Source organism: Anomalospiza imberbis, chromosome 9 (genome assembly GCF_031753505.1).
Source record: "Anomalospiza imberbis isolate Cuckoo-Finch-1a 21T00152 chromosome 9, ASM3175350v1, whole genome shotgun sequence".
In the NCBI taxonomy this organism is placed as follows: domain Eukaryota; kingdom Metazoa; phylum Chordata; class Aves; order Passeriformes; family Viduidae; genus Anomalospiza; species Anomalospiza imberbis.
In genome coordinates this window covers 15,928,311-15,953,887 of record NC_089689.1, presented here as the reverse complement: position 1 = coordinate 15,953,887, position 25,577 = coordinate 15,928,311, and the positions used below count along the sequence as shown (strand labels likewise).

General features: G+C 40.1%; 1 protein-coding gene across 2 annotated transcripts; it reads right to left on the bottom strand.

The window, feature by feature from the left end:
• Positions 1-88: 88 nt before the first annotated feature.
• On the bottom strand, positions 89-25,390 carry GTF2B (general transcription factor IIB). Of its 2 annotated transcripts, none has more exons than XM_068199879.1 (7): positions 25,153-25,390; positions 19,683-19,789; positions 9,427-9,560; positions 3,025-3,171; positions 2,759-2,888; positions 1,901-2,182; positions 89-315 (listed from the first exon to the last, which is right to left on the bottom strand). In XM_068199879.1, the coding sequence occupies exons 1-7, from the start codon at positions 25,236-25,238 to the stop codon at positions 182-184; spliced, it is 1,020 nt and encodes a 339-aa protein (XP_068055980.1). In that variant the 5' UTR covers positions 25,239-25,390; the 3' UTR covers positions 89-181. The 2 variants fall into 2 exon arrangements, with proteins under 2 accessions (XP_068055980.1, XP_068055981.1); XM_068199880.1 differs by lacking the exon at positions 25,153-25,390 and adding an exon at positions 22,212-22,352.
• Positions 25,391-25,577: the final 187 nt, after the last annotated feature.

Below are 25,577 nucleotides of genomic sequence, written 5' to 3'. Positions count from 1 at the left end.
AGCTTGTTTACCCTTGGAATGTATGCTGCCTTCCAGCAGTTATGCTCCATCTCCATATCCTCCAGTTCCACAACAAGAAGACCCAGTATTAACACTTTGTACATCCTTTATTATAGGCAAAAATAAAGAGTTTTTGTTGGGTTTTTTTGGGAGGGTTAACAGAAATTAACCCTCTGCCATCTCACAGCTGTGGTAGTTTGTCTACTGGGGTATCAAACTTGAAGTCTGCTGGGAAAAGATCTGGAGCTCGAGGATAGATCAGCCTGTATGACTGTCTAATCGTAACATCAGCCACACCAGCAATATCACCAATTTCTACAACAAAAAGCAGAGAAGTGGTTAGTTTTTACTTTTGCCATTTGTATTCAAGAAACCAGCAAGCATAACTTATCAAGAGGCATTGGACACTTGCTTCACTTGCAACTCCCCCAAAAGCCTGTTAGAAATGGTTTTAACTGTGGTGACTAGTATTTTGGATACGTAAGTCTGTCTTATGTACCACAGTTCAGCTTAACCTATACATTGTGGAATAACAAACGTCAACTGGAAGAGGGCTCAGAGTGTAAAAGCGATTAGAAACATTTACTATATATGACCACCAATATTTTAACAAATCATCATCAACTTCTGGATCATGATTTTTATGTTTTGCTTAAATATAAGCAAAATCAAGCAAAAAAACTGAGTCACAGACAAAAACTGATCCCTTCAGTTAAGCATGAAATACATTTACCTTCAAATGCACCAAGAAATAAGGCAGAGGCACACAGCACTGTCTAACAAGCTGAGGGAACACTTTTTTGAGATGCACAGAAACTTAAATTTATTCAAGAGTTAGTCAAGTCAGGAATTTAAACCTTAAACTGCATGAGAGCCTTCAGTAATGTCTGAAAACACTGGAGCAGTGTGGAGCCATGGTGTCCATGGCAAGCAGCTGTATTTTAATCATCACTCTTAACAGATGAAATCCAGTAGCTCTCAAGCAGCAAGGATGAAGGTACCGAACTTCCTAGCCTCCAGATCACTCACAGGCCCAGGAAAGTGCCAACAGGATGGAAGCTCCAGGGACATAAGCAGTTACAAATGCAGAACAAAACACCACAACCTGACAGATAAAAGCTATTCTTTATCCAAAAGGAATGCTCCATTAACAAATTGCTACATTTTCAACATTTCTGATCTGGAGAACTCAGTGGAGCACTTGGATCCATTTCTCACATCAAGTTCTACCCGTTGCAGCCTAAGCAAATGTCTCCACAGACATTGCTGCCCTGTAGCCTCATTCCCTTGAGCCCCAGGGGCTGATCCATGCTGCTCTGCGGCTCAAGAGCCCTGAACTCCTTACTGGCTTCCTCACAGGCTACTCTACCAGCAGGGAATTTGCCTCAGCTGGTCCACAGCAAACCCTGCCATCCCACACTTTCCATCTTTACCAGGCTCACAGTAAGTCAAGGACCATGAACTAATGCAGGCAATTCCCTGGCTGCAGGAATGATTAAAGATTCAATGTAAGCCAAAGCCCAAGTGCTCCCTGCAACTGCCACCAAGCTCCCGTTTGGAATATTTTAGAGCAGCAAAATGGACACACAAAAATACTAGCATAGGTGAACTTAAATTATTATGCTCATTTGAATGCACTGGTCCATTGCATTTATGAATCCAACTCCTAATACTAGAAGAAAATGAACTCAGTTTACACTGAGTGTAGCCAATTACTCCATATTCATTCCGGGGACTGGGAGATCCTGGTTTGGTCCTTGCTGTATGCAGTTAGAATGGAGCTTATCAACTGTTTGAACAGACCTCATCCAAGTTTTACAGCAATACTGAAGTTTCTTTCAAGAAGAAAGACATAGCAAACTAAAAACAAACCAAAAAAGACCAAAAAGTCAAGTTTTACCTTTTTGTGTCCTTTTCTCTGAAGAAGCCTGTGATGCCATGTAAATAGCTGCAGCTGCTACAGAGATAGGGCTTCTCCCAGGAACCAAGTCTAATTCCACAGCTTTACGGGCAATATGTGTTGCTGCCATTTGTACTTGTTTGGGAAGACCCAGATTAGAACAGAATCGTGACATGAAGTCTCCAGTTGTAATCAAATCAACACTGGTTTCCAGAGCTTTCAAAATAAGTTTAAAACACCGGCCTATTTCTTTCTTTGAAATCCTGGACACTGCACATATTTCTGAAAAAAGAGTATAAATCAAATCTTAGGCTTCACAGTATTTGCTCCTCCCAAAGTAATCAAACTTGATTCTTAGTATATTAGGACCCACAAAGAGAGCCAATGTCCTGAAGGCCACCATCATGAATAAGCTCTGACCATTTGTGAAAATTCAGTCAGTGCACATTTATCATAAGGTGCTAATTAATACAGCTCACTTAGTATGGGAAATTTGGTACTCAACGTTAGAGAACTGCATCTTTGTCAGGGAGAAGCTGCACAAATTTATTAAAGAACTGCTGGTTCAAATTCAGTTAAAGTCAGTTACAACAGTCTCCACCATCCTCTGATCAAAGCAATGCCTTTTAAGTTTCACCAACACTCAAAATAACTTTCAAATGCCAAAACCCCCTTGCCCTAGAGCCTACTCCACAAATATAACAAATTCCCACAGACCCTTCTACCCTCCCCTCAAAGGTGAGCTACAGCTGAGAACAATCTGACAAAGTCCAGGAATAAGAAAACCAACCTCCTACAGTGACAGTAACTAAATCTTTCCTTCATAGCAAAATTGAATCTCTATCACTGAAAACTTACCTTTAAATGTTCTTGGAACGCCCTCTTGCCTACAGGCTATATAGAGACAAGCAGAAGCAATAGCATCATTACTTCTCCCCTTCAGGCTCTTTTGCTCATACACTTGCTTGAATAAATTATTTGTTCGATCCTTCAACGCAAGAAGAAGAAATTTAATTAACTCTAGGCCATTTAATTAGCAGCAATATCAAAAATTCATGTGCTCATTATATTATGCTAACTAAGTCAATGCCAGAACAATTTAAGGAAGGGAGACATGAACTTACAACTATATTTCTAGGGAGGTTGATTCTGTCTGCCATGTTCGTAATTTCTTTAAAAGCATTCATCATGGCACGATCAGAGCTGCTCATAGTTCTGCGATTTTGGTACTTTGAATTCCCAAATTCATCAAAACTTGCTGCACCTGTGCCCTGAAAAGAAAAATTTTTATCATCAATAATACAAACAACTAAGCAACTTCCTGCTCACTTCAAGAGCAAACACCTTCCAGCTTTATACATTTTAATTCAAGGCATCAGTTCCAACAGTTGTGCAAATAAACAACACTGAAAGTAACTCATTCAATCGAGCATTGTTCCACACAAGTTCTACACTTTGCACCAGTCTCAAATCATGAACTGCTTCCCAGAAACCGTGGATTACATAGGGCTTTTTCTTCCCTTAGGTAACAAGAGTTACAGAGTCAAAAAGAGAAAGATTATATATAGCCAGTGCATGCATCTCAATACTCCTGTCACCATGCTGAGGCCCAGGATGATATTCTATGCAACTCTGGTGTGTCCTTTAGGCTGCACCTGTGGCAGACAGGCAAGTCAGAGAAACAATTTTATGGTCAGCTGGAGACCAGTTGTTACAATGATAACCATCTTAGTGAAGGCATGGGCAAAGAGAACACACAAACCAATGATCCACTCAAACCCAACCTGATATGGTGCCTGTTAGAAGCTGCAAGCCTTAATCAGAAAATGGAAAGATCCATGTATTTTGACTTTATGGGAAAATCATCGGCCTTTTAAAAGAAAAGCTCAAGGTCTTTGGAGAATTAAGAGCCTCACACTCAACCTGACAACTTCAAAACAAGCTTCCAAGATACAATATTGCTTGCAATTTGATAGTGCAAATTGCATGCTTCTATCAAATATGCAAATTTGTCCAACTAAGAGGGTCTAAAATGTTTAAGGTTTTCAATGTGCCAGCAGTCTAAAACAAGTCTTAACCAAATAATGCCATGTCAGATTAGTGGTAGCTGATAACAACATGTCCTGTAAGAGAAGGGCAATTTACAATCTGTAATTTATATTGCCTACATACATGTTCACTCTCACAGTATGCAAGGGGCTCCAAATTCTTTCAAGTGGAAACCACTTCTTCACAACTCCATCATGTATAGAAACATGGATTTCCTGAATCTGCAAGCATTTATTCCTTGCTGGTAGCTGCAAGCAATTTACCTGGGGGGGGGCATCCATCTTTCACTACAGACAGATTTGGTCATTTAAACAAGCCACCGCAGACACCAACCAACGGACTGTCATTTTGCCAAAACCGGTAAACATAAAGCAGGTCTTGATCTGTGACTGACTGATAACCTGGCTAAGCACTTGCACACATATTGATTGAATACCCAGCAATGGATCAAGATGCCCAGGCTATACAAAGTGGGGTAAAGACAGTGAACAAAGCATAGAATGTCCTGGCATCACCTTTTCCTTCTCAGCTGCCCAGTCTCTTCATTCCTGACCCATGTTCTTGGGAACTGCCCTTCTATTTTTACACAGGCTATAACTCTATTATCTCTGAGGTGCACTTCTGCATTTAATACATGTTTTCTGACAGTAATAACACTCACTCTTGACCATTCACTTACACTTTTCCCCTTCCCATGCCCAAGGCCTCAATGACAGCCCACTTCCAGCAGCCCCAGTGGATCCCTCCCTGCTGAGACACCATCTGTGGTGCTCACACACCTTGACTCACTGTGGCAACTGAGGACTTCGGCACAGAACCCTCCTCACAAGTCTCCCTAGCTCCTTCAACAGGTCTCTACGACAGATTCCAGAACCCTTCCTGGCTTTTTTCTACTACTCCAAACATCCTTTAATACAAAATAAGCACCCAGACGTGGTCCTGCCACCAACACAACAGAGACAATCCTACTTCCTTGGCTGGATGAACACCTCCAACTATTCAAAGTTCCCAGTAAGATGAAAAGGTAAACAAAGAGCAAGAATAAAGTACAACAGACTTTAGGCCACAAAGAGCAATACTAGGCCTTCCATTCAAAAATTATGCCAGAATTCCCTTGGCCCAAAGTATGCAGAAGTCTCAGGTCAAAAGGCTCCTTGCTGGCATTCAGTCATACCCCAGCTCCCTGCAGTATGTTACGTTTGTGTTTATCATGGCCTCCTAGACCAGTGTTATGCACAAATGCTTACATGGAACTGCATGAGCTCAAACTCTTGTAGATGCCAAAAGAGTGAGCACAAACAACAGCAAGTCCCCAGGTCCTTGTCTAGTCAGGCTTCATATCAGAGATTAATCTACCAGGAAATACTGCTCTGTCCTGAAGCCAGCAAGGACTCCCCCTCACCATGGGGATTTTCCGTGGTCCGCTGGTTAAGGAGAACAAAAAAAAAAAATTAAAAAAAAAAAAAAAAAACACATCTATTAGGTGCCATGGAGTGAAACTAGACAAGGATTTTACCCTGCTGATGTGAGCCCTCGTCAAGAGCCATGCCCAAGATACAACTCACAACTATAAAAAGGTGGAAAACTCTCTTCCACCTCAATTGCTTACATAAACCACAGAAATTGTCCCTGCATTTGTTATTTAAATGCACCATCTACTTTCCTTCTGGAGCTTTGAGTGACAGTGCTTTGTTGATTTCAGCCCTTGACAACCATGTTAGGAGTTCCTTTCCCTTCATGGAAAAAGACAGAAGCCACAGTTTTAACTGAAATGAAATTGACTTTATGAATCATGTGGTTCGCTGTTGTGGCCTTTGAGTCAGGAGTTCTACCCGTATGGCTTTTAAACAGAACAGAAACCTCATGGATACAATCCTGGAAACACCCTTCAAGGTAACTAAAGAGAAAAAACGCCATCAAGTAAACAGTGACAATCTGTGAAGGGGCTCAGTGGAGCTCAGACTTACAGTGCTGGCATTCAACAGCTTTGTACCCCAGTATTTCCCTACAGCAGCAGAAAGTGTAAGTATGACCAGTATCATCCACATCATTGATTTGTGGTTAACCACAGCCCCAAGGCATGCCCCCAAATCCAGCAGTCTTCTTGCCCAGTACAACCAGCTCATATGGATCAGTCTGATGGATCCTGTCTGATTCTGCAATCATCAGCCTCTGATACCGTCTCATTGCTTATTAATACAGCACCTCCAGATTCAGGCCATGCAGTTTAACAAAAGCCAGCTTTCTTTCAGACATATCTGACCAAAGGATAGGTATTCTATGCCAAGAGATTGCATTAGATCTTTGTTCAACAAATATAAATTCTCTTGGAGTTGCAGTCACTACAAAAAAAGGAATCAATTAACTAGCAAAGGTGGCAAAAGACATCTTCCACAAGAGAGGAAACGAAACTAACAGTTTGCTTTTAGACTCCTAGAATAGAGTTCCCTGTGTCAAAACAAAACTAAAAGCTGCTTGTTCAGTTATTTTTCTTTAATTTTATGTTAGAATTTTAGAAATAACTATAATGTTCTGGCAGTCAAGTCACAACGTGACACCTCACCATGCCTCCAATTGATCTGCATTTAAATCAGATTAATTACAGCACACAGTATCTAATTTCAGAGTTCCAGTCCTGTGCCAGTATCCTGAAGACCTACCTGTGGAATTCAAACCACTTCCACCAGCACCAACTATGCTATTCACCCTCCTCTTCACAGGCAAATTAATCTTTCTTCCAATACAGGCTGCTGCTGCTGCCTCAGACAGATGGGTTCCTTAAGCATTAAAACCAATTAGGAATTAATCCCTTTGCACAGGCAGAGCAGCTAACACATACAGACCACACATCCCTGCAGGAAGGGGCCCCAGAGCAGCACCTCCTGCCTTCCCAAAGGAAAGAGAGACAAACCTTCTGTGAAGCAGAACTGACGCTCTTCCTCTACTCTTACAAAGCAATTCTGTTGTAACTGGCTGAGACTCCATTTCCACCTCCATCCCCAGGAGTCTACAACAGATCTAACATGATGTGCCATGAGCATTATGAATGTCCTTCTCTTTTGGATTTCCCACAACATAGGCTGTGTTTTAGTGGTTTTTCTGGTGGGGGTGTTTTTGCAAGGGTGGAGGAGGTCAGCTGTAAAGATTTTATTATCTGCAGTCCTACCTCAAGCAGAAAGAAAGAGCCCTGGTCCTGTCCCATATGAAAGGTTAAAGCCATCTCTGGCACACAAATACGTGGTCCACTCCAGGGAATTCTAAAACCTGCTGTTAACTGGGAAGACAATAATCTTACCTTGCTTCATTCTCTGGAATTCATAAAGGTTGTTCTGTACTCTGTCAGGTACTATTTACCCTCTTCAAGACCACACCAATTTCACCCTTGCTCAACCACTGTGTCTATCTAGGTCAATCCACATCCCAGCCTACTGCCAGCGGGGACTTCAGATGACTGCTTGAGAAATGTACTACTTCCTTGCTGCAAAATTCATGCCCTTTCTGTACTGACAGCAGATTTCTTCAGCATCTTCTGATAAAAGCCATTCACTTCCTTCCAAATGACTGAAAAAAAAAAGCAGCCCCTGATACAGAGCTCACATCAAGGAACTGACAACACAGAGCTCCTGCTTACCAGCAAGACAAACACAGGAACTCTTGTGCAGAAAACATCCTGGTTTGTTAAGGGGACTCTCAATCTCCCATAGAAAATAATGCACCTCTTCTGCAATTCCTCCCTGTGCAAATAAAGTATCCACAGTTGGACTGACTGCCCCCTATACAATCCCAAACACAATCCTGGCAGCTCCAGCACTTTTTACTCAGTTCTCATAGGTTAAATCTTGCCACACTAAAACTCTCATCTTGTCTTTATGGAATGGCACTCTTTGCTACAGCAAGTTTGCTCCCGCCTATTCTGGGATGTTCTGGTTCACAGCAAAACTTCCATTAGCTGAATGTCCAGCTCTGAAAGTCTTTCGTTTTCATGGGCAAACAAACTTTTCATAGAGGTTTGTGTGTGTCTTGAACTCTCTCACTAAGGTTGCTATCCCTCTTTATTCTGAACTAGGATCTGAACCTCCAGAGGGAAGGGGGTTAACAGCACAAGTTACTGATCACCTGGACACAAAATCTATCCTTAGCTGAAATGTCTTTTGTCTTTTCCAACACGTGGGTTCTAAAGGAGCTCAGGTCATTCTAATGACTGAATCAAACTGAGCTCCCAGAAACAAACCTTGTATTTACATAGCCCAGAGTGAGAAACAATGTGAACCTGAAGCAAACAGCCCATCTCTCCATCTGATCTTTATCACAGCTGACCAAATCAGCAACAGGAAGTCCAAGCCCTCTGAACTACAATCTTTCTCATCCTATGTAGGTGGTATTAGAATTCCTGTGACTTCTACAACACTGCTTTACAAAGCCACTTAGCAATGTCAATGTTTGAATGAAGCAGTGCAGAAATCTGTCTGAATGTACTCCAAAAGCCACCTATAATCCTAAAATGTGACAGGCAGCAATGCTTGGAATTGTCCAATACATAATCATCTACTTGGACAATTCCTCAAAGAGAAGATTTCTTTTTCACTAATGGTGAAAATTAGCTGCCCATCAGTATTCACTTGTTGACTTCCCCGCTTTGAAGAGTTCTTGGATGAAAAGTATGCTGCACACTGCCCTATACATACATATTTAGGCACTTCATCCTAGCAACATCACTGGGACAAAAACCCCTGAGAAAACACACAAATCAGCAAAGTGTTTTTAATCAGCATTTGCACCCCTTTTCAGGAAACATTCAGGAAATCCACAAAAAAATAAAATGTGGATCTTGCAGTAAAAAAAGAAGAACAAAGTACAACAATTAAAACTTACCTAGGTCACTACTTCATTAAAGGGAATGCATCTGTGTGACTAGTCCTGCTTGTTCTCAGGAGAAACAGCAGGATATGATAGCATCACGAAATTTCAACTCAAGTATAGACTGAATACTTTCTTTTGGGGCACTCACACCATGAAAGAATTCTACATTTAGTGTTTTAAAATTAATTGAAAGAACACGTACAATGTGAGATCTGCAGGTCTCCAGTATGAATCTGATACAGATTTTACTACCAAAAAAATTGGCAGGACCAGCTATTGAGATCTCAACATTAATTTCAGAACCACTTCAAATACACTTGCTAAGTCAAAGTATACTTCTTTTAAAATTGCAACATCAGCTTTCCTATTTATAGCAACATATCAAGGGGTAGCAAGTAACCCCACAGCACTACAAACTTTTTGGGTTTTCTTGCAAAGGTTGGCCCTTTCCTTCTATCCCCAGGAAAGGGCCACATTTTATACACTGTTGAAACATACAACTTCAGTCCAGGCAAAAATCTCTTCAAAAATATATATGATATATAGTTTTTCTACGGACATGCAATCTGGTACTTGAAATAAAAACATTCAGCAAAATTTACTATTTCCAGTGTTACCTTGCCAATCATTGTACTCAAGTCACCATCACTGAGCAAAGGATTCTGGGTATCCCCGACTCGAGATGGGTCTTTGGTTGCTTTGTCATTGCTGAACGTTCTCCACTCCGACCCCACGTCTATGACCCGGTCACCTGAGAACACAAGGCAACACAAAGTCTGCATTGATACAGTGCTTTATAATACTGTATGAAAACATTAAGCCCGGCATCTGAGCTCTGCACCGTGAGGAGGCAGTCTGCTGGCCTTCCCAAACACAACAGTAACTGGCAAGACAACAAACCAGAATGTTCAGGACCTACAATGGAAAAAAAAGTGCAACTAGAGCTACACAGAAGACATAAATAACTAAAGAAACACATCCAGAAACAAGGAGCTGTCACCTTTATGGATTATGCATTAAGAACATCATGGCATTTCCAATACACAAAAGGAATCAAGATCTCGATTTCAAGCTGACGTCAGGACTGCCTGTGGATTGTTCTCAATGAACCAGCTGCTGTAACTTAACAAGTTCTATCACACTTGCCATGTGTTAATAGTGAACATATTAATTACCTATCATGCACAATCCCATCAAGCTATAGTAAATTACTTCTCTTGAATCATTTCCAGGTCCTTTGTACTCTTGGTTTTGTACCTTCTAACCCACCATTGATGACATTTTGCAGTTCAGTTTTTGTTCTTGAAGACAGCTGGGACCTTGCCCAATTTCATGATGCTTGACAGTATCAACATAAAATATATATACTCAACTACTTTTTCTTAAATAAAATCAACCCTGTTATAACTACAAGATTTTCAGTACAGGTTCAGAATAAAGAGGAAAAGCATCACATTTTCTGAATGAAACAACTTTCCTTGCAGTCCTCTCTTAATTTCACATTCACCTAAACTTTTCCTACAGCAACTTACCAGTTTGAGAAATAATTCTCACCAATATTCTGATGCAGGCAAAAGCCTTACAGTAAACAAAACAATAGAAACTTGGGGTGGGGGGTTGGGGTGGGAAAGAAACACGAAAGAAAACACAAACCCCAGCCCCAAACCCAGCACAGTTCATTGTATTCACAGATCTGATAAAAGCTGCATTGAAAAGGTGTTGCCTCCAGAGCAATACTACAGAATTTTTAAGAACATATGTACAAAAGGACACAAAAGGAACACTTTTCTTAGTGTTCTGCAGTAAAGCAGAATACAGCTCAGAAGGAACTTCAGAATAATTGGTATCCTTAGTTAAACCTGAGGAAAAATTCACCACCTTTATCAATGTTTAAGTTTGTTGTGAGAGAAATGTCTGTAAAAAAAAGTAGACTTGACTGTACAGTTTACAGTATGAAAGTCTTAGAATGAAATCACAGAGGCTGATTTAACCTGGTGAAATCAGATAGAAAAAAAGCACTCTGCAAACAATACAAGATCTGAAGCTGGAGAAGATGCAGGTGTGGACAGAGTGATGCAACTGCAGAATTCCCTGGGGGATACAAGGGGACTCTATTCTGACAGAATAACTCAATTTTTAATATAAAATTATGCAAGGAGGATGCCTGAAATCAAAGGCTGTCAACCCCCAAAGAAACTGCTACAACAAAAAATAATAGCTTTAGGTTAAAGGTGTTCTCATCAGTATCTGTCAGACCTGCTCATAACAATGGCTCCACCTTTATTTACTGCTCTAATAAAAACCAAGAAGGAGAAGAAAAAAAAACAACCACGAAAAGCTACAGGGTTACAGATAGGATGAATCTGTGCTGCCTTTCACTCTTTCTGCTACAAAGGTCAACCCCCACACCCTTGGCAAGCTTGAATTTGCAGACAGTGTGCTCCTCTGACTCCTGGACTCTCTGTAAATATTTGATTCAGTAATGCTCCTTCTATGGCCTAGCAGTAACTTTACTTTTAGACAAACCCCCAATACTGTTTACAGCATCTAAAAAAAGCAAAATGTACTTAAAATTCTGGCATGGTATAAATAGAACACTGAGTACAGAGCAATGATGTAATATTTTTCCACACAAGTGGGGAATGACCTAAATGACTCACACAGGGATCTGCCTCTTGTGAGTTATGAACCATTCCTGCTCTAACAAAAAAAGTTCTACATCACTGTCTGCTTTAATAAACACATCACAAACAGAAGATTGAGACTACTTTGTCAGAGTAAGAAAAGATTAAGTAGAACAAATCACTGAATATAAAGCATTTATGTTATTAAGATGCAGTATGCAAATACCTTTGTTTTGCCAAGAAATTTGCTAGTACAGAAAAGCAGTTTTTCTGTATACTGTCAGTGTCACTGAAAATATACAAAAATCCTAGGCAGCACATTCCAAGTTTCAAAAGCCTTCCATAAAAGTGTGACACAAGCTAGAAGTATTAATGAAAATAGAACAAATAAGCCCACAGGTTTCCATAGATGGAAAACATATTCAGCTACAAGCATGATTAGCTGGATTATCCCATTCAACAAGAAACTAAAAAGAAACAAAATGCAGCATTTGTTATCTTTAATTCTTCAATACATAAAAAACACTTTAGAACTGTGATATTAGTACAGATTCAATTAAGCCCCACACTAAGTGGTCACAGCAAAAAGTTAAAATACTAACTTTAGTCTTACAAAAAGCAGTGTAAGAAAGCCTTGGAAACTGGTCCTCAATTAAGATTAAGTTCTAAACTGAATTTGTTAGGTCATACCCTACTGACTGGCTTTCCTAAACAAGCTGAAATATGGGTCCAACAGTCCAACATGAGTAAAAAAAAAATCGCCCAATAAGTACACTATACAGTTGTCTCTGCTTTCTCACATTCTTATATATAAACCTTCTAAAACTGCAATAAGGATGGGAGTGGCCACATATTCCTTGGCTACGTCCTTTTGAACAAAAGGACTTCACTAGATACAGTCACATTAGATACTTTTATTTGATTTTCCTCTAACAGATGAGTTCACCTCCTCAGCTTCCTCCTCTGAAACACATACAAAAAAAAAAACAGTTTACAGGACCAAATCCTTGTGAAATGCATCTCCAGGCTGATACCCCAAAGCATCTTTCTGAACAGATTCATTTTTCTCCACTGCTCCATTTCTTTTCATAAACTACTCTTCAAGTATTCAGTTTCTCTTTAAAATACAGTCTAACAGACTAATACACAGGCTCCGGTGCAAACACACACTGCCAACTTCCCTGGTCAGTAACCAAATGCAGGTTACTCATTATCTGAAAAGCTCACTTAGTAAAATGCAGAAGCGCTACTCAGAACTGAAAACCTCAGGCCAAGGTTACTTTTCTTCACAACTGACACGTGCAAAGAGCATGTGCTACAGAAATTCAAGACCAAACTCGGGTCAGACTGAAAAATTAAAATATAATTTTGAGCAGTTTTTAAAATTTAGTTTGAAATATCTACACATCAAAACTTATGTATGTTTACTCCTCCCTAAAAATAAAGTGATATCTCAGAGGAAAATATTTTCAGTCAACAAGTCCTGAGTTTTCATTTACATATCTGCAGAGAAATAATAACAGCTATTTTAATGTTGCACTCCACTTGCAGTAACTCATAAAACATACGCATTTTCTTCTCCTTCTGCATTTTGCATTATCTGTTATAAGACAAGATAGCTTAAAACTGAAGATTTCTAACCAAAATAAGAAATACAATGACATTCATGAGCAATGTAATCCTCTATATCCAGTCCTGAAACACTTCTGAGAAGGCATGGTCTTAAGTTCTTTTCAGAGGAGCTCTAATGTTAGCTGCACACTGCATTAAGTTCTGCATATTATTAACTAATATTTTAATTTTAACATAAACACAGTATGAAAAGTTGATTTGCACTCTGAAGTCCCAAAATGCCTACTGTTAGTAAAGAATGCTTCATTCTCACAGTTAGTTAAGGAATCTGCTGCCATCTAGTGAGCACATATATTATACTTTTAATTAAAAGCATTTTACAATGCCAAATTTAAATATAAATATGTTTTTATATAGGATTACACTTAAGCTTCAGTCACCTCCTTATTATGCAGAGTAATGAGGGGTTGTGACAAACTACAGTGAAAAAACTAATGAGCAGGCTACAAGCCGGGGAGAATCATGAAGACCTGAAACTGCACAGAGCCAGGCTGAATAGAGTAGATCAAGCTTCAGCTCTCAAGACCCTCCTAACTCCTAAATCACTTCTGCAACCTTCTTCTGGACTTGCTCCAGCAAGTCTCTCTCTTCCTGGTACAGAGAAGTCCTGAGCAAGACACAGTACTCCAGGTGTATCTACTCCACGTTCTATTTATTAGCTTACATACTGCCCCATATGGTAGCACACAACCTTTTTTTTTCCATTTTTCAGCCTTAGAACTTCTATTAAGGACCAGATGTATTAAATGTTACCACAGAATAAACTCATGGGGAGAGGAAAAAATAAACACATAATTTTACAGTCACCACTTTTTCTACAAAATTTCCCTTAATAAGACATTAGTATTCTTTATAAAAGTTATCTTGTTTTCAATGAATTGTCACCACCACAAATTTATCACCACCACCAGCAACACCAGTCTATTCACAAGACAGTTAAAATAACTAAAGCAGGCTTTCAGATGGCTAAACAAAACATAAAAACCCCCAAAAGCAAACAAACAAAAAAGCCACAGATTATTTTAACTAGTTGCCAGACATCAACAGCATCACACCAGTACCAAAAGGCAACTATGGATTGAAACAGACAGTACAGCACCGCAGGCAAATGACTGCTACAAGAACAAAGGCTTAGCAGCTCCTGCATATCAAAATGATGACAAATCTAAAAGGACTTACAGGCTTCCTGAGCCATCAGCTTGCATAATAATTTTGGAAGAAGCAAATGAGAGTAGAAATGCTAATGATCGGGTGGACAAGTCTGGTCAACTGAAGTTACACCTCCCCAGGATTTGAGGCCTTTAAAAGATTAACAGCTCAAATACTTGTGAAAGATGCTCCAAACTACAGAATCTCAAAAATGCTGTGCCTGATCTACTCTACATCACAATATTTGAGACTCTTTTTCCATCAGAGGAGTTCAGACTGTTTCCAGCCCTTATTTGCCTAATTACCTTGTCAGCCTGGTAAGGAAGCAAGTTGAGAACCAATCCCTATATAGGATGATTCAAAATGTTACTGTTACTTACTAGAAAAATCTAACACTTCACCTAATGGAAGCATTATTGGCCCTCAAATACCTTAGGTCACTAGGCAAAAACCCACTAAAGCTTCCTCCACCCTCCAGGAAATTTCATGCTAAGAGCAGTGCTTATTACAAAGCCCGACAAAAGATGCTAACTTTTAACATCTAAAGTCTGTTTCCACTCTTACAAGCATTACTGCTAAACATCTAGAAGCATCACCCTTTGCCTTTAAAGCTAAAAATGGTTAGAATTAAAAGAGACTATTTGAAATGCTGGCTGAGAAAGGCAAGGAGGTTACTTTCTTCATATTATAAATTTCGTATAACATATCTATGAATGCTCACGCAAGAGTCAACTATTCAGAATGTCTTTAAGCATCAGTATCCTTTATAATTAGCTTTCCTCTGAATGCAGAGAGTCTTTTCCAAGGACCAACTTTTGTCAGACACTTTTTGGTAGTCTGGACACCAAGCATGTAACAGCTGCTAATACACATCCATATCTAAAGATTTTTGCCTACTTTTTAAGCAATACTTTGAATAAAGAATTAACATTTTAAAGAGTGACAATACTTGCAGAAAGGAATAAACCTGAACATACGCCCAAATATTAAAAGATTTTTCCCCTATTGATGTAACTGCCCTCTACTGGAGGCAAGTCAGAAGTACTTAAACACCTTCCCCACTTACTGGATACTACAAACAGCTGGGAAAAAAAAGGTTTTTTGGTTTCAGAAAAAACAAGCAGCTACAAAGAAGCTAGCAATCTTATCCCTAATGACAGACATCCTGAGTAATGAACCAGCCAATTCATTACTGAACTGAGTAATTCAGTTGAGAGGCAACTGTGAAACCCTTTCCTAATTGTTTATTATACTGCCAAGAAAAAAAAACAACCGGTAGTATAGTCAAATCTCACCTATTCTTCATGGACCACATTTGAATTTACAATGCACAATTTTGATCTCAAACTTGTCAGAAGTATCAGCCAAACAAATCCTCAGAGAGATTTTTGTAACAGCCTTAGTACTGACAACAGGCTACTGAATATTTTTCCCAAAAATTCTTCAACTGAATACCCAGGTATACACAGACCACAGCAGAAATGTCTGAATATTGGTAAAAATTCCATTCAAAGCTTTAACGAGGTCATATGTGTCCAAGGATCCTCATCAGCTGGAGACACACTTCTGCTTTTTTAATCAAAGAAGGCTCCACAAAACAGAACCACACAGGAGCACTGTTCCTCTCAGCCACACCTGCCTAGTGAAGCAGACAGAGCTAACTAGTTAGAGAAAATCACTTATTACACACTGAAAATAAATTCCTCACTGCTTAATTCCTGCACACTAAGACAACATTTAATGAAGCTATCTATATAGAAGTTTAAGGAATGTCTTCAAAAGGTGTTTCTAACCTGAGGTATTCCTTATACCCGAGATACTACATAGCAGTACATGCCACCAGACTTGTTCTTATCCTCCTCTGAAATTCACATCACCATCTTGCAACATCAAGAAAATTCAGTGCTTTGTCTTCCACTTTCACTCTGCTTTCTTCAGCCCCTTCTGGCGTATGAGCTGATTCCCAGCCTTTTTTACTACCTCTAAGGTAGAAAGCAAAGTATTTGCCTGTCAAGAAAGAGGATTTGCTAGCCTTCTGTTCTTGAACAACATGCTTGTCCCCTCACCAACCCTGTCAGGAGAATGAGATATGGTGAATGTTTTAAATGAACACAGAACTAAGCCCTAAGAACTCTGTCCATGAACTCTCCCACCAGCCCATGAAACCTTACTGTAGCACATAGCTTAGAATGACTGGAGAAAGGCAGGGGTAATAAAACACTATTCTTGTCACAGCAAATAAAGCTGGACAGAGTTGTTAAGTCTCAAATGCATGTCAATCCAGACTAATATAAAAATTTCTTGGATGATTATAATTTAGGTCTCCAAGTAGCTTTCAAGCAAAAAGCAATTAGCAGAAAGAAAAGTTAACAAGTTGGAAATAATTACCATGAAAAGACAGAACACAAACTAATCCACAAAAAGTAATGAAAAGGCAGATGAGGGGTTTTAGTAGAATGAAGCTGTATTTTGAAACAATAATACTCTCAACACCAGCTTCATTCATAATGACTTTACAAGATTAAATTATTTTAATAGTGCACCGTAAAACACCAGTTTATTTAGAACACATGGAAAATGCTGTGCAAAAAAACACAGCATACTAGACTTAAATTTCAATCTTATTGAGGCTCAGAATAAAACCTTTAAGTAGAAAACAACTTTGATAAAAAATCTTTCTCAAAAATCCCTTTAAATAGTAGTACTTGCAACATACAGCTCTGCGTAAAATATGGAATCCACTTGATAAAGAGATCAGCTCCTCTGTGTCCTGGCCTCCTGCTGCCCCAAAATTTTCTATTGCTTTACCCTTTCAACTCAGACCTGATAAATGCAAGATCATTTATAATAATACTGATTTAATCTCCTATTCACAGAAAATTGATTACAAACCTGAAAACTATCTATGCACCAGCTATTTTATCCTACAGTTTTACATATAATAGTCTTACACTCTTTCCATAAATAAGCAACTTCAGTACTTTACCATAGCAAGCAAGAAAAGCATCAAATGCAAATACTCTTAAGTCAAAGACTATTAGCTCTATCTACAGCTAAACTGCACATACACACACACAAAAAAAACCAAAATCCAGTGAACTCACACCAGTATGTACTTTATAGCAGTAATGCAAGAGCACAAATTCTGCATTTACCATTACCACACACTAGCTGTGATCTGCAGACACTAAAAACCAGTATTTTTATATAAACCTGTAGTACTTCTTTGGCTCCACGGTATATTAATTTTTGCATGAGGGGGGTTAACTGTTCTAAATTATCCCCTTAACTGAAGGATCCCAGTAACTTTTAGTCCACCCCAAACTATGTTTTCAGTGGGCTCTGCTCACATGTGATCATGACGCATGCAAGCCCTGAAACAAAACTTCTCTATGTAAAAACAGGAAATGAAATCGCTACTCTCTTAAGGGGAACGTGTCCCATGGAATCTGCTACAAATACAGAAAAGTTGCATTTGGAACACATCAAAGATAAATTTTGTCTTCACTCCTTTAAAACATCCCTACTTCACAAGCATCTCCAGAAAACAGGCATCAAGGATTGCATCTGGTTTACACCTTCTCTAAATTTCTTATCAAACCAGGTGAGAAAATATTTAGTGCTCATACTTTTCTTTGGTCACTTATCTTCAATTACTTATCATCATCCTATTTAATTGGTTTTCCAAATTACCTGCTGGATACCCTAGCTAAGGAATTGGACACAGGCAAGCTAAACAGCTGAAGGAATGCAACACAGAATGAGAATAATCAGCACAACGGTGTTAAAGCCTTTTGGTGAGAAATCCACAGAATGTTTACCTAAAAAACATTTTTTTATCCTACCAGTACTGTAGGCAGTAAACTACACTAAGACAATTGCAAACACATATTAAAAACTCAATTCAGAAACAGTTACTACTAATATTCTAATGATCCTGCTCATTGAAACTGCTAACATTTTGAACTAAAGAATTCATCAATGCTATTAATTCAGAAAAAAACAGGATAAACTCGTCAGGCAAGAATTCCTTGTGACTAGGTAACAGAAGGTACATGAACTGAGACTTCTGACAAACTCCAAGTTCCAAAAAATTACATTTATGAAGAAAAAGCTTTTTCTCTTCTCCCAATACCAGAACTATCTTAAAAGTTATGAACTCATCAAGATGGGCTTTTCTAAACTTTTGCTCAATCTCTGTGACAGCCACGCAAAGAGCTGAACGTGCACCACACTATTTTTAAGCAGTAACTTAGAAGCTCACGATCATATTTCAGTAGGAAATACTGCTCTGGATATTTGAATGCTTAACCAGCAAATTTATTCTGATTAATTACCTTTATCAGAATTTATGCATTTTAAACCTGCCCTTCTTTTTAACAAAGCAGTTATAAGCCTTCCTTTAGAGGTTTTAAACAGTTTCATAATTTGAAGAAAACTGGTACTCAAGTTTAAATGTTTTAACATTTACTTCAGCAATTTATGTAGAAGTTTGCTTTTGCATAAAAAGACATTTCAGTTGCTTGGCTAAACTAATACTGCCTTCACCACAAATTCCTTAACTTTCAGCTTTTTATGAAAATTTTTAAATTCAGCAAGGCAAAACAAAACCACCTCAGTCTAGGAAAGAGGGATATAAACAATTTGAAATATTTAGCACCACTAAATGAATCACACAAACATGCACCCTCAAGGAGGATTTTTTCACACAATGGCCTAAAACAAATTAACAAAAATCAATGATGTTTAAAGGATGATCATTATATAAGCATGGAACGTTTCCCTTGATAAAAGGAATAAAGAGTAAGGTACACGTAACAACGCTTAACAGGCCTTTCATGTTAAATATTCCATTATACTTAGAAATACAGTTCAGTCTGTGGAAGTTGCTGCTACACAAACCAAGTAAAAGAGCTCACAAAATTCCAGTGGGAAAACTTAAGATAGCCTTAAAAGTGATTAAAAAACACACATGCTGGCAACCATATAAAGATAAATCTTTCAGGGCAGAAGATAGCCTCTAGCTACTGGGAAACTGAGGTTGGTTGGGGTTTGGTTTTCTGTTGTGTTGGTTTTTTTCCTTATAAGCAAGCTATTTCACAGAGAGTTTTTATAACAGCTCTTATACTTTCCTGAATGAAAGGAGAGTCATTAATAAAGACAGAATACGTGACTGGACAGCACAATACTCTAATTCATATTACAGCACATTTTAAATTTTCAGTCTTTAAAGAGAGTTTGGTTATTTTCATAGTGCAAGAAGTTACCAGAAGGCAGGCTATTCAGAGCAGTAAGCTTTTAGCAAACAGACAATCACAAAAGAACCTAAGCCCCACACAGAAAACCAAAAACAAACAAACACACACCCCATCAAACCTATCACCCACACTTGGACATCAAGAGGGCGCAAACCTACACACACCATTTAGGTTACATGGCAATTTATAAAAATACAAATAATTACTTACCTACTACCAGCCCACACTCAGAGCAAATCATATCACCAGCTCTGTAATCCTCCACTAAAATGGAATCTGGATGATTTGGGCAAGTCACCCTCGGAAGTACATCCAAACTAAGAAACAAATGAGAAGTATTCATTACTATTAAATAAGCAGGCTGCATATCAAAAGCAAAAGAGTTCCTTGATGATAAGAACACTTCAGTAATACAGCACTTAATGATTTAAATTACAGAATATTAACTTGATTACCTGAGCTGCACTTTTTATTTGAATGCTGTAACACTACATTTGACAATCAATTCTTCAGATCACCTTAAATTCCAATTTTCTTGTAATGTACCAAAATCTCTTCAAATAAAAACATTAAAAATCTACATAACACACTTGATTAAATGCAGTGTAACTCAAACTACTGCTAAATGAAGTTTCCCAGGAAGTTAGTGGTGATTTCTTCATTCCAAACGAGCATTTTCACTCCTACTCAGAACAGTATTCTTTACCAGGTTCTTAACTCAGGAAGTAGTGCACATACAACATGTATGTTTGGAAAACTCCCAATTCAAACACTAGTTTATTTTCAAGTATTTGAACAATAAATTCCATTTTAAATTAAGCAATTAATAGCAAAATCTTAACAAAAAATAATCAGCTCCTAAGGCAATTACATGACAAGAAGTTCTGAAAACGGGGATCTCTTTCACATCCATGGATCTTGAAGAATTACAGCGTCCCATGAAACATTAGCATTATTTAATACAACAGCTTTTAGTTACTGACTAAAGTAACAACCAGTTGCTTCTAACCAAACATTTTTAAAGTAAATACTTCATATTAACAACTATTACATAGTTCTACTAAAACCTATTATTTCAAAATTGGAGTAAAAAATGTTCACAATTGGGATCCATGTATTCCACAAAGCCATTTTGCTCAAGCCTAAAAGCACAAGAGTACAGAAGTTGATCTCAAAAAAATTATCATGACTACTAACTTCCATCTGATTAAACCAAAAATTTGTAATCCATTCAATTGTAAAAAAAAAAAAAAAAATCCCAATAGAATTACTCTGAGCTACCCCATTTGCCACTATTATTTTTGCCATTAATTCAGCCTCACCTATACTTCCCATCTTAATTTTCATTTTTTGGATATTTCTGATGAGTCTAGAATACAAAAAACCCAGACATTTTAATCCACTGACTGTTCACAAAAATGTCTGCAATCCAAAACCAAAACTGAAAATCAACATAACTATTAATATTAAAACCTCCTGAAAGCACATGTCAACACAAGACCTTCAGATGTAAATTATGTTCAAAACAGCACATGAAAGCTCTTCAAACTACTTTCCTTCTATTCCCAGCCACAAGTTTCATATGACAACACTGTTGACAAAGCATTCACAATCATCTGACATTTGGTATTACATAAACGGCAGTGACACACCAAGCAAAAGGAAAAAAAATGCAGACACCCCAAAAAATACCAACCATGTTTTGTTTCAGACTTTACCTTCGTAAAACATTACAAAAATTTGTCTTCCCATCCCAATTTAACTGGGTTTATCTACCTACACATATATATTGTACCCCTTGCAATGGGTTCAATTTACTAAGCCAGCTACACGGAAGGAAAATGCACGGCACATGTGTAAAGGCCCATCTCAGCAAATAACTGCGGAGATGCAGCAAGATTACTCGGAAGCACTTCCTAGATCCTGGGACAGGTTTAGCAGGAGTTACAGAGTCACTCCAGTCTGCTCCGTGGGCCTTTCTGACTAGAAAGAAAAACTCGGCATGTGTCCAGGTGGCAAGAATTCAGAACCCGAAACCCGTCTGGTCACCGACTAGTGCCGGTACGGATTTAGGGTGGGAGCCTAAAAGCAGTTTCCAGGCCCCGATAAGGCGCAGTCAGGCCAGGGAGCTGCACCTCGGCTCCAGGCAGTGCTGAGCAGGTGGCACACGGGGGCCGCACCAGTCGGCGCCCGGCCGAGGGACAGGCAGGACGAGCCCGGTACCACCTCAGGCCCGCAGGGCACGGCACGGCCAAGCCACAGCCGCGCTCGGGGGACAGACCGGGCCGAGTCGCCGTTCGCACCGAGCTGTGGCTGACGAGAAGCCCGGCACTCAGGTCATAAATCCCCCAAAAACCTCGGCGTCTCCTCAGAGCGCTGCCCAGCAACAGCGACACGAAGGCGGCGAGCTCGTCCCCTTGGAGGCCGCTCAGCCGGGGGCCGCCCGGCCCGGCCCGGCCCGCACGAACAGGCGCGGGCGCCCTGAGGCCGACCGCCCGCCGCCCTAAGGAACGGCCCGGACAAACAGGACACCGGAGAGAGGCCGGTGCGTCACGCACTGCGAGAGCCGCGCTAAAACGGCAGCACCGGGGCCGGGCAAGAGCCGCGATGGCCGCCGGTCAGTCCCCAGGCGGTCGCGGGGGCGACGCAGCCATCTTCTGTCTGTGCCGCGGAAGGGAGCGATGTGGGAGCAGCTCCCTCTCCTCCCTCGGGCCCCCCGCGCCCAGACCGCCCCCGTACCGGCTGGTGGACGCCATGTCGGCGGTGCTGCGGCGGTGCCGGAGATCGCGCGGCCGAGCGGCCCCTGTAATTAAATCCCGAGAGCGGCGGGCGGGGCCGCCGAGCGCTCCTACGGGTGCCGCGAAGGGGCGGGCACACGCGATGGGCCGGCCCGTGTCCGTGCCCGTGCCCGGCGGGCCTGTGCGGCTGCGGGACCGCTGGACCTGGGCCAGAACCTTCCTCTCGGCCCGGGCGGCAGCCCACAGACCCCCTGCACAAAGCCCACCGTGCCCGCCCCGGAGCGTGGCTCCGGTTCAGCTGCCCTTGTGCACACTCCGGCAGTGTCGTGAATTCACACCGAAGACAAGCGTGAGCAAAACTGCCCCAAGTTTGCGCAGAAGTACATGGGGTACAACACGTTCTCGGCTCTGAAACTAAAAAGAGACCAATTGCCAGCAAGGGGAAGAGAAGTTTAGTTCCTCCTTCCTGCCATCGCCTGCCACAGCTGTTGTGGTTTGGCACTGGGCTGAGGAATGACGCGGAGATCCGGGCGCCTCTCTGGGCAGGACCCGCCGGTGTCGGGCCGCCTGTTCCTCGGCCGCCCTCGGCAAACGGGCCGTGCTCACCCGCTCGGCCTGACTGGGGCAACCACAACGCCCGCTGCTTGCTGGGGGCTTCCCTTGTTCCGCCGCACACTTGCATGGTGTGTTCAGCTCCCCTTCTGCCTCTCCCCCTCGCATCCAGTTTGGCAGAGAGCATCAGGCCTAAGAGGAGGAGAAACCACAAAAACTGGTCTTAGCAAGACCAAAGGCCTTCAGCATTGGACTCGAGTCCTGGCCTTCACTGCCGAAGAGTTTAACCGTATGCAAAATTAGTCTGTGGAATGTGCAGCAACAGCTGCTTTTCAAGCCCAAGCTATAAAACAGTGGAAAATAAATTTATTCCTTCAGAATGAGCCTACCCTCACTGAAAGAGAAGGATAAATGGGACAGGAGGGCCTATAGACTTTGTAAAGTGCCATTATTTGAATGCTTTAAAATGATCAGTATTGAAGTCTCTTAGCAGTTATAAATTTGCTATCTATTTATTAATCAGATACACAGGACCTTTCATACCAGTTAAGCTCATGTCTCCACTATATAACAAGAATATTTTTCAATTTACTGGCTCAAAGGAAGAAATCCCCTGTGGTTGAAAAGATCTCTAATACTTGCTAAAATTGAGTCAAAATAATTATCACACAATCTCCAAACACTTCTCTACCAACTGCAGTTCTATTTGCTGGTTGAAAATGGGCAGGTTTAAACTTGACAGCAAATTCCTTAGGCTAAAATAAATAGAAACCTTTTGGAATATAAGAAAGCTGAACTATTAGAAAATAGAGATGCTGAGATACAAACTTAAAACTTTTTTTCCACTTGCAATAATATTTTTCAGAAATGCTCAATAAACCCAAAAGATGAAAAACTAATGAAAAACAAATCACTGTAACTGTTGGTGTGAATACAGCACATGATATAAGGTTTCTCCATAACCTCTGAAATATGTATGGAACAATGCAGTAGATGTGTCTCAGCACCACAATGAGTCCCTTCAAACTTTCCAGGTTTGTCTTGGTTTCTCCTGCATTCTGTTCTACAAAAAAGATGTTCTGCTGGCAACCATTGTCAATCCTCCTAAGCCTTCTCATTATCTTAGAATTGGAAGAATTTCATTTTCACCACAGGAGGACAGTGATTTTCAGAAATGTTGCAAAAATACAATAGTTATATCATGATTTTTTTATTCCTTGTCTGCAGCAATTTTTCAAGTAGCAGACAGAAAGTAGTTGATGTGGCAGGTGGAAGTATCACCATTAACACACTCTGTCAACAGATCTTTTTAATAATACACAAAGTTTACCTTGTTGTCCCCAGCTGTTCTTTCCCATCACTGTAGTCACAACAATAATCCTATTTTAAAACTTGCTTCATTGGTCATTCTGGAGTTTCTCAAGATTTCACACCAAGTTTCTCATGCTGGTTACTGTCAGTAATAAAAGTGTTTAATTAAACTGCAAATCTTGCATTGCTAATATTACCAGCATCATTTCAACAATAATGCAGTAGGATATTCAGACTCCTTTGCAAACACAATGATCAGTACATTAATGAAAACAAATCACTGGTTCTTATTTGTATGTCTGAAGGACCTTTGTAATGGTTTGTTGATTTATCATGTAGTTCAATAGCCTGTTGCAATCTCAGTTCCTGCAACACCACAGCTCTCCAGGGCAACTTGCATACACAGATTTTAAACTGCTTGTAAAATGGAGTGTAGGTTTCACACAAATTTAGTGTCTAAAAAGTAGTTTATCCTGGAATTTAATATAGGAATTTTTAAATTAATTCTGAAATTTCAGCTAAGTAAAATGCAATTACTGAATTGATTTTTCTACACAAAGACTACACACGACTTTCAAAATACCAGCCAATCATCTTCTGGTGAGATTTGGGGAATGGCTGTGCAAGACAGCTGCAAAGACTATGGAAGTCCCTGCTACAGGACTCCCAAAAGCCCAAGACCAAGAAGTATTAATGAAAACATCTAGCAGCTCTTCTCTCGGGCCAGTTTCTATACCTTTTTTTAGGTCCTGGCCATGATTACAGTCTCATGGAACTCAGTTAAGAGTCCAGCTATGTGATCACAGAATGAGTAAAATGCTGGCAAAACAAGTTAGTGAATTTGTTCAGGCTTTGCCCCATAAGAGCTGTGTCATTGTTTAAGCCCAGCTGTTCACTCACCCACCACCCCAGACTGGTGGAATGGGGAGAAGAATCAAAAGTAAAACCTGTAGTTTGAGATAAAAACAGTTTAATAATTGAAACAAAGTAAAAAAGAACAACAATAGTAAATAATAATAATGATAAGCAAAAGGATTTTAAAAAAAGAAAAACAAGTAATGCACAATGCAGTTGCTTACCACCCACTGACTGATGGCAGACCCCATTCCTGAAGCCCCGGTCGGCTCCCCCTTGCCGCTAGCTCCCCAGCTGATGTACTGGCCATGACATTTCATGGTGTGAATATCCTGTTGGCCAGTTTGGGTCACTTGTCCAGCTATGTTCCCTCACAGCTTTTTTTAGTTTTTGGCTCCTCCTCACTGGCAGAGCAGGAGACACAAAAAAGTTCTTGATTTAGGATAAATGCAACTTAGCAACAACCAAAACATCAGTGTGTTATCAACATTATTCCCATGCTGAATCCAAAACACAGCAATGTACCAGGTACTGAGAATAAAATTAATTCTATCCCATCCGAAACCAGGACAGCCTGTGAGAAGAACATAGGAAGACCATGGAGGACATAGCACACAGCCTTAAAAAGTCCCCTGGATTGCTTCTGATA

Excerpts from the sequence above, each read along its gene's own strand:
- GTF2B (XM_068199879.1), bottom strand. The coding sequence starts at position 25,238 with ATGGCCAGTACATCAGCTGGGGAGCTAGCGGCAAGGGGGAGCCGACCG. Across the intron at positions 19,790-25,152 it reads CTGCCATCAGTCAGTGGGTG|TTTGGATGTACTTCCGAGGG; the intron begins GTAAGCAACTGC and ends TTTGTTTCTTAG. Across the intron at positions 9,561-19,682 it reads TGAGTGTGGGCTGGTAGTAG|GTGACCGGGTCATAGACGTG; the intron begins GTAAGTAATTAT and ends TTGTGTTCTCAG.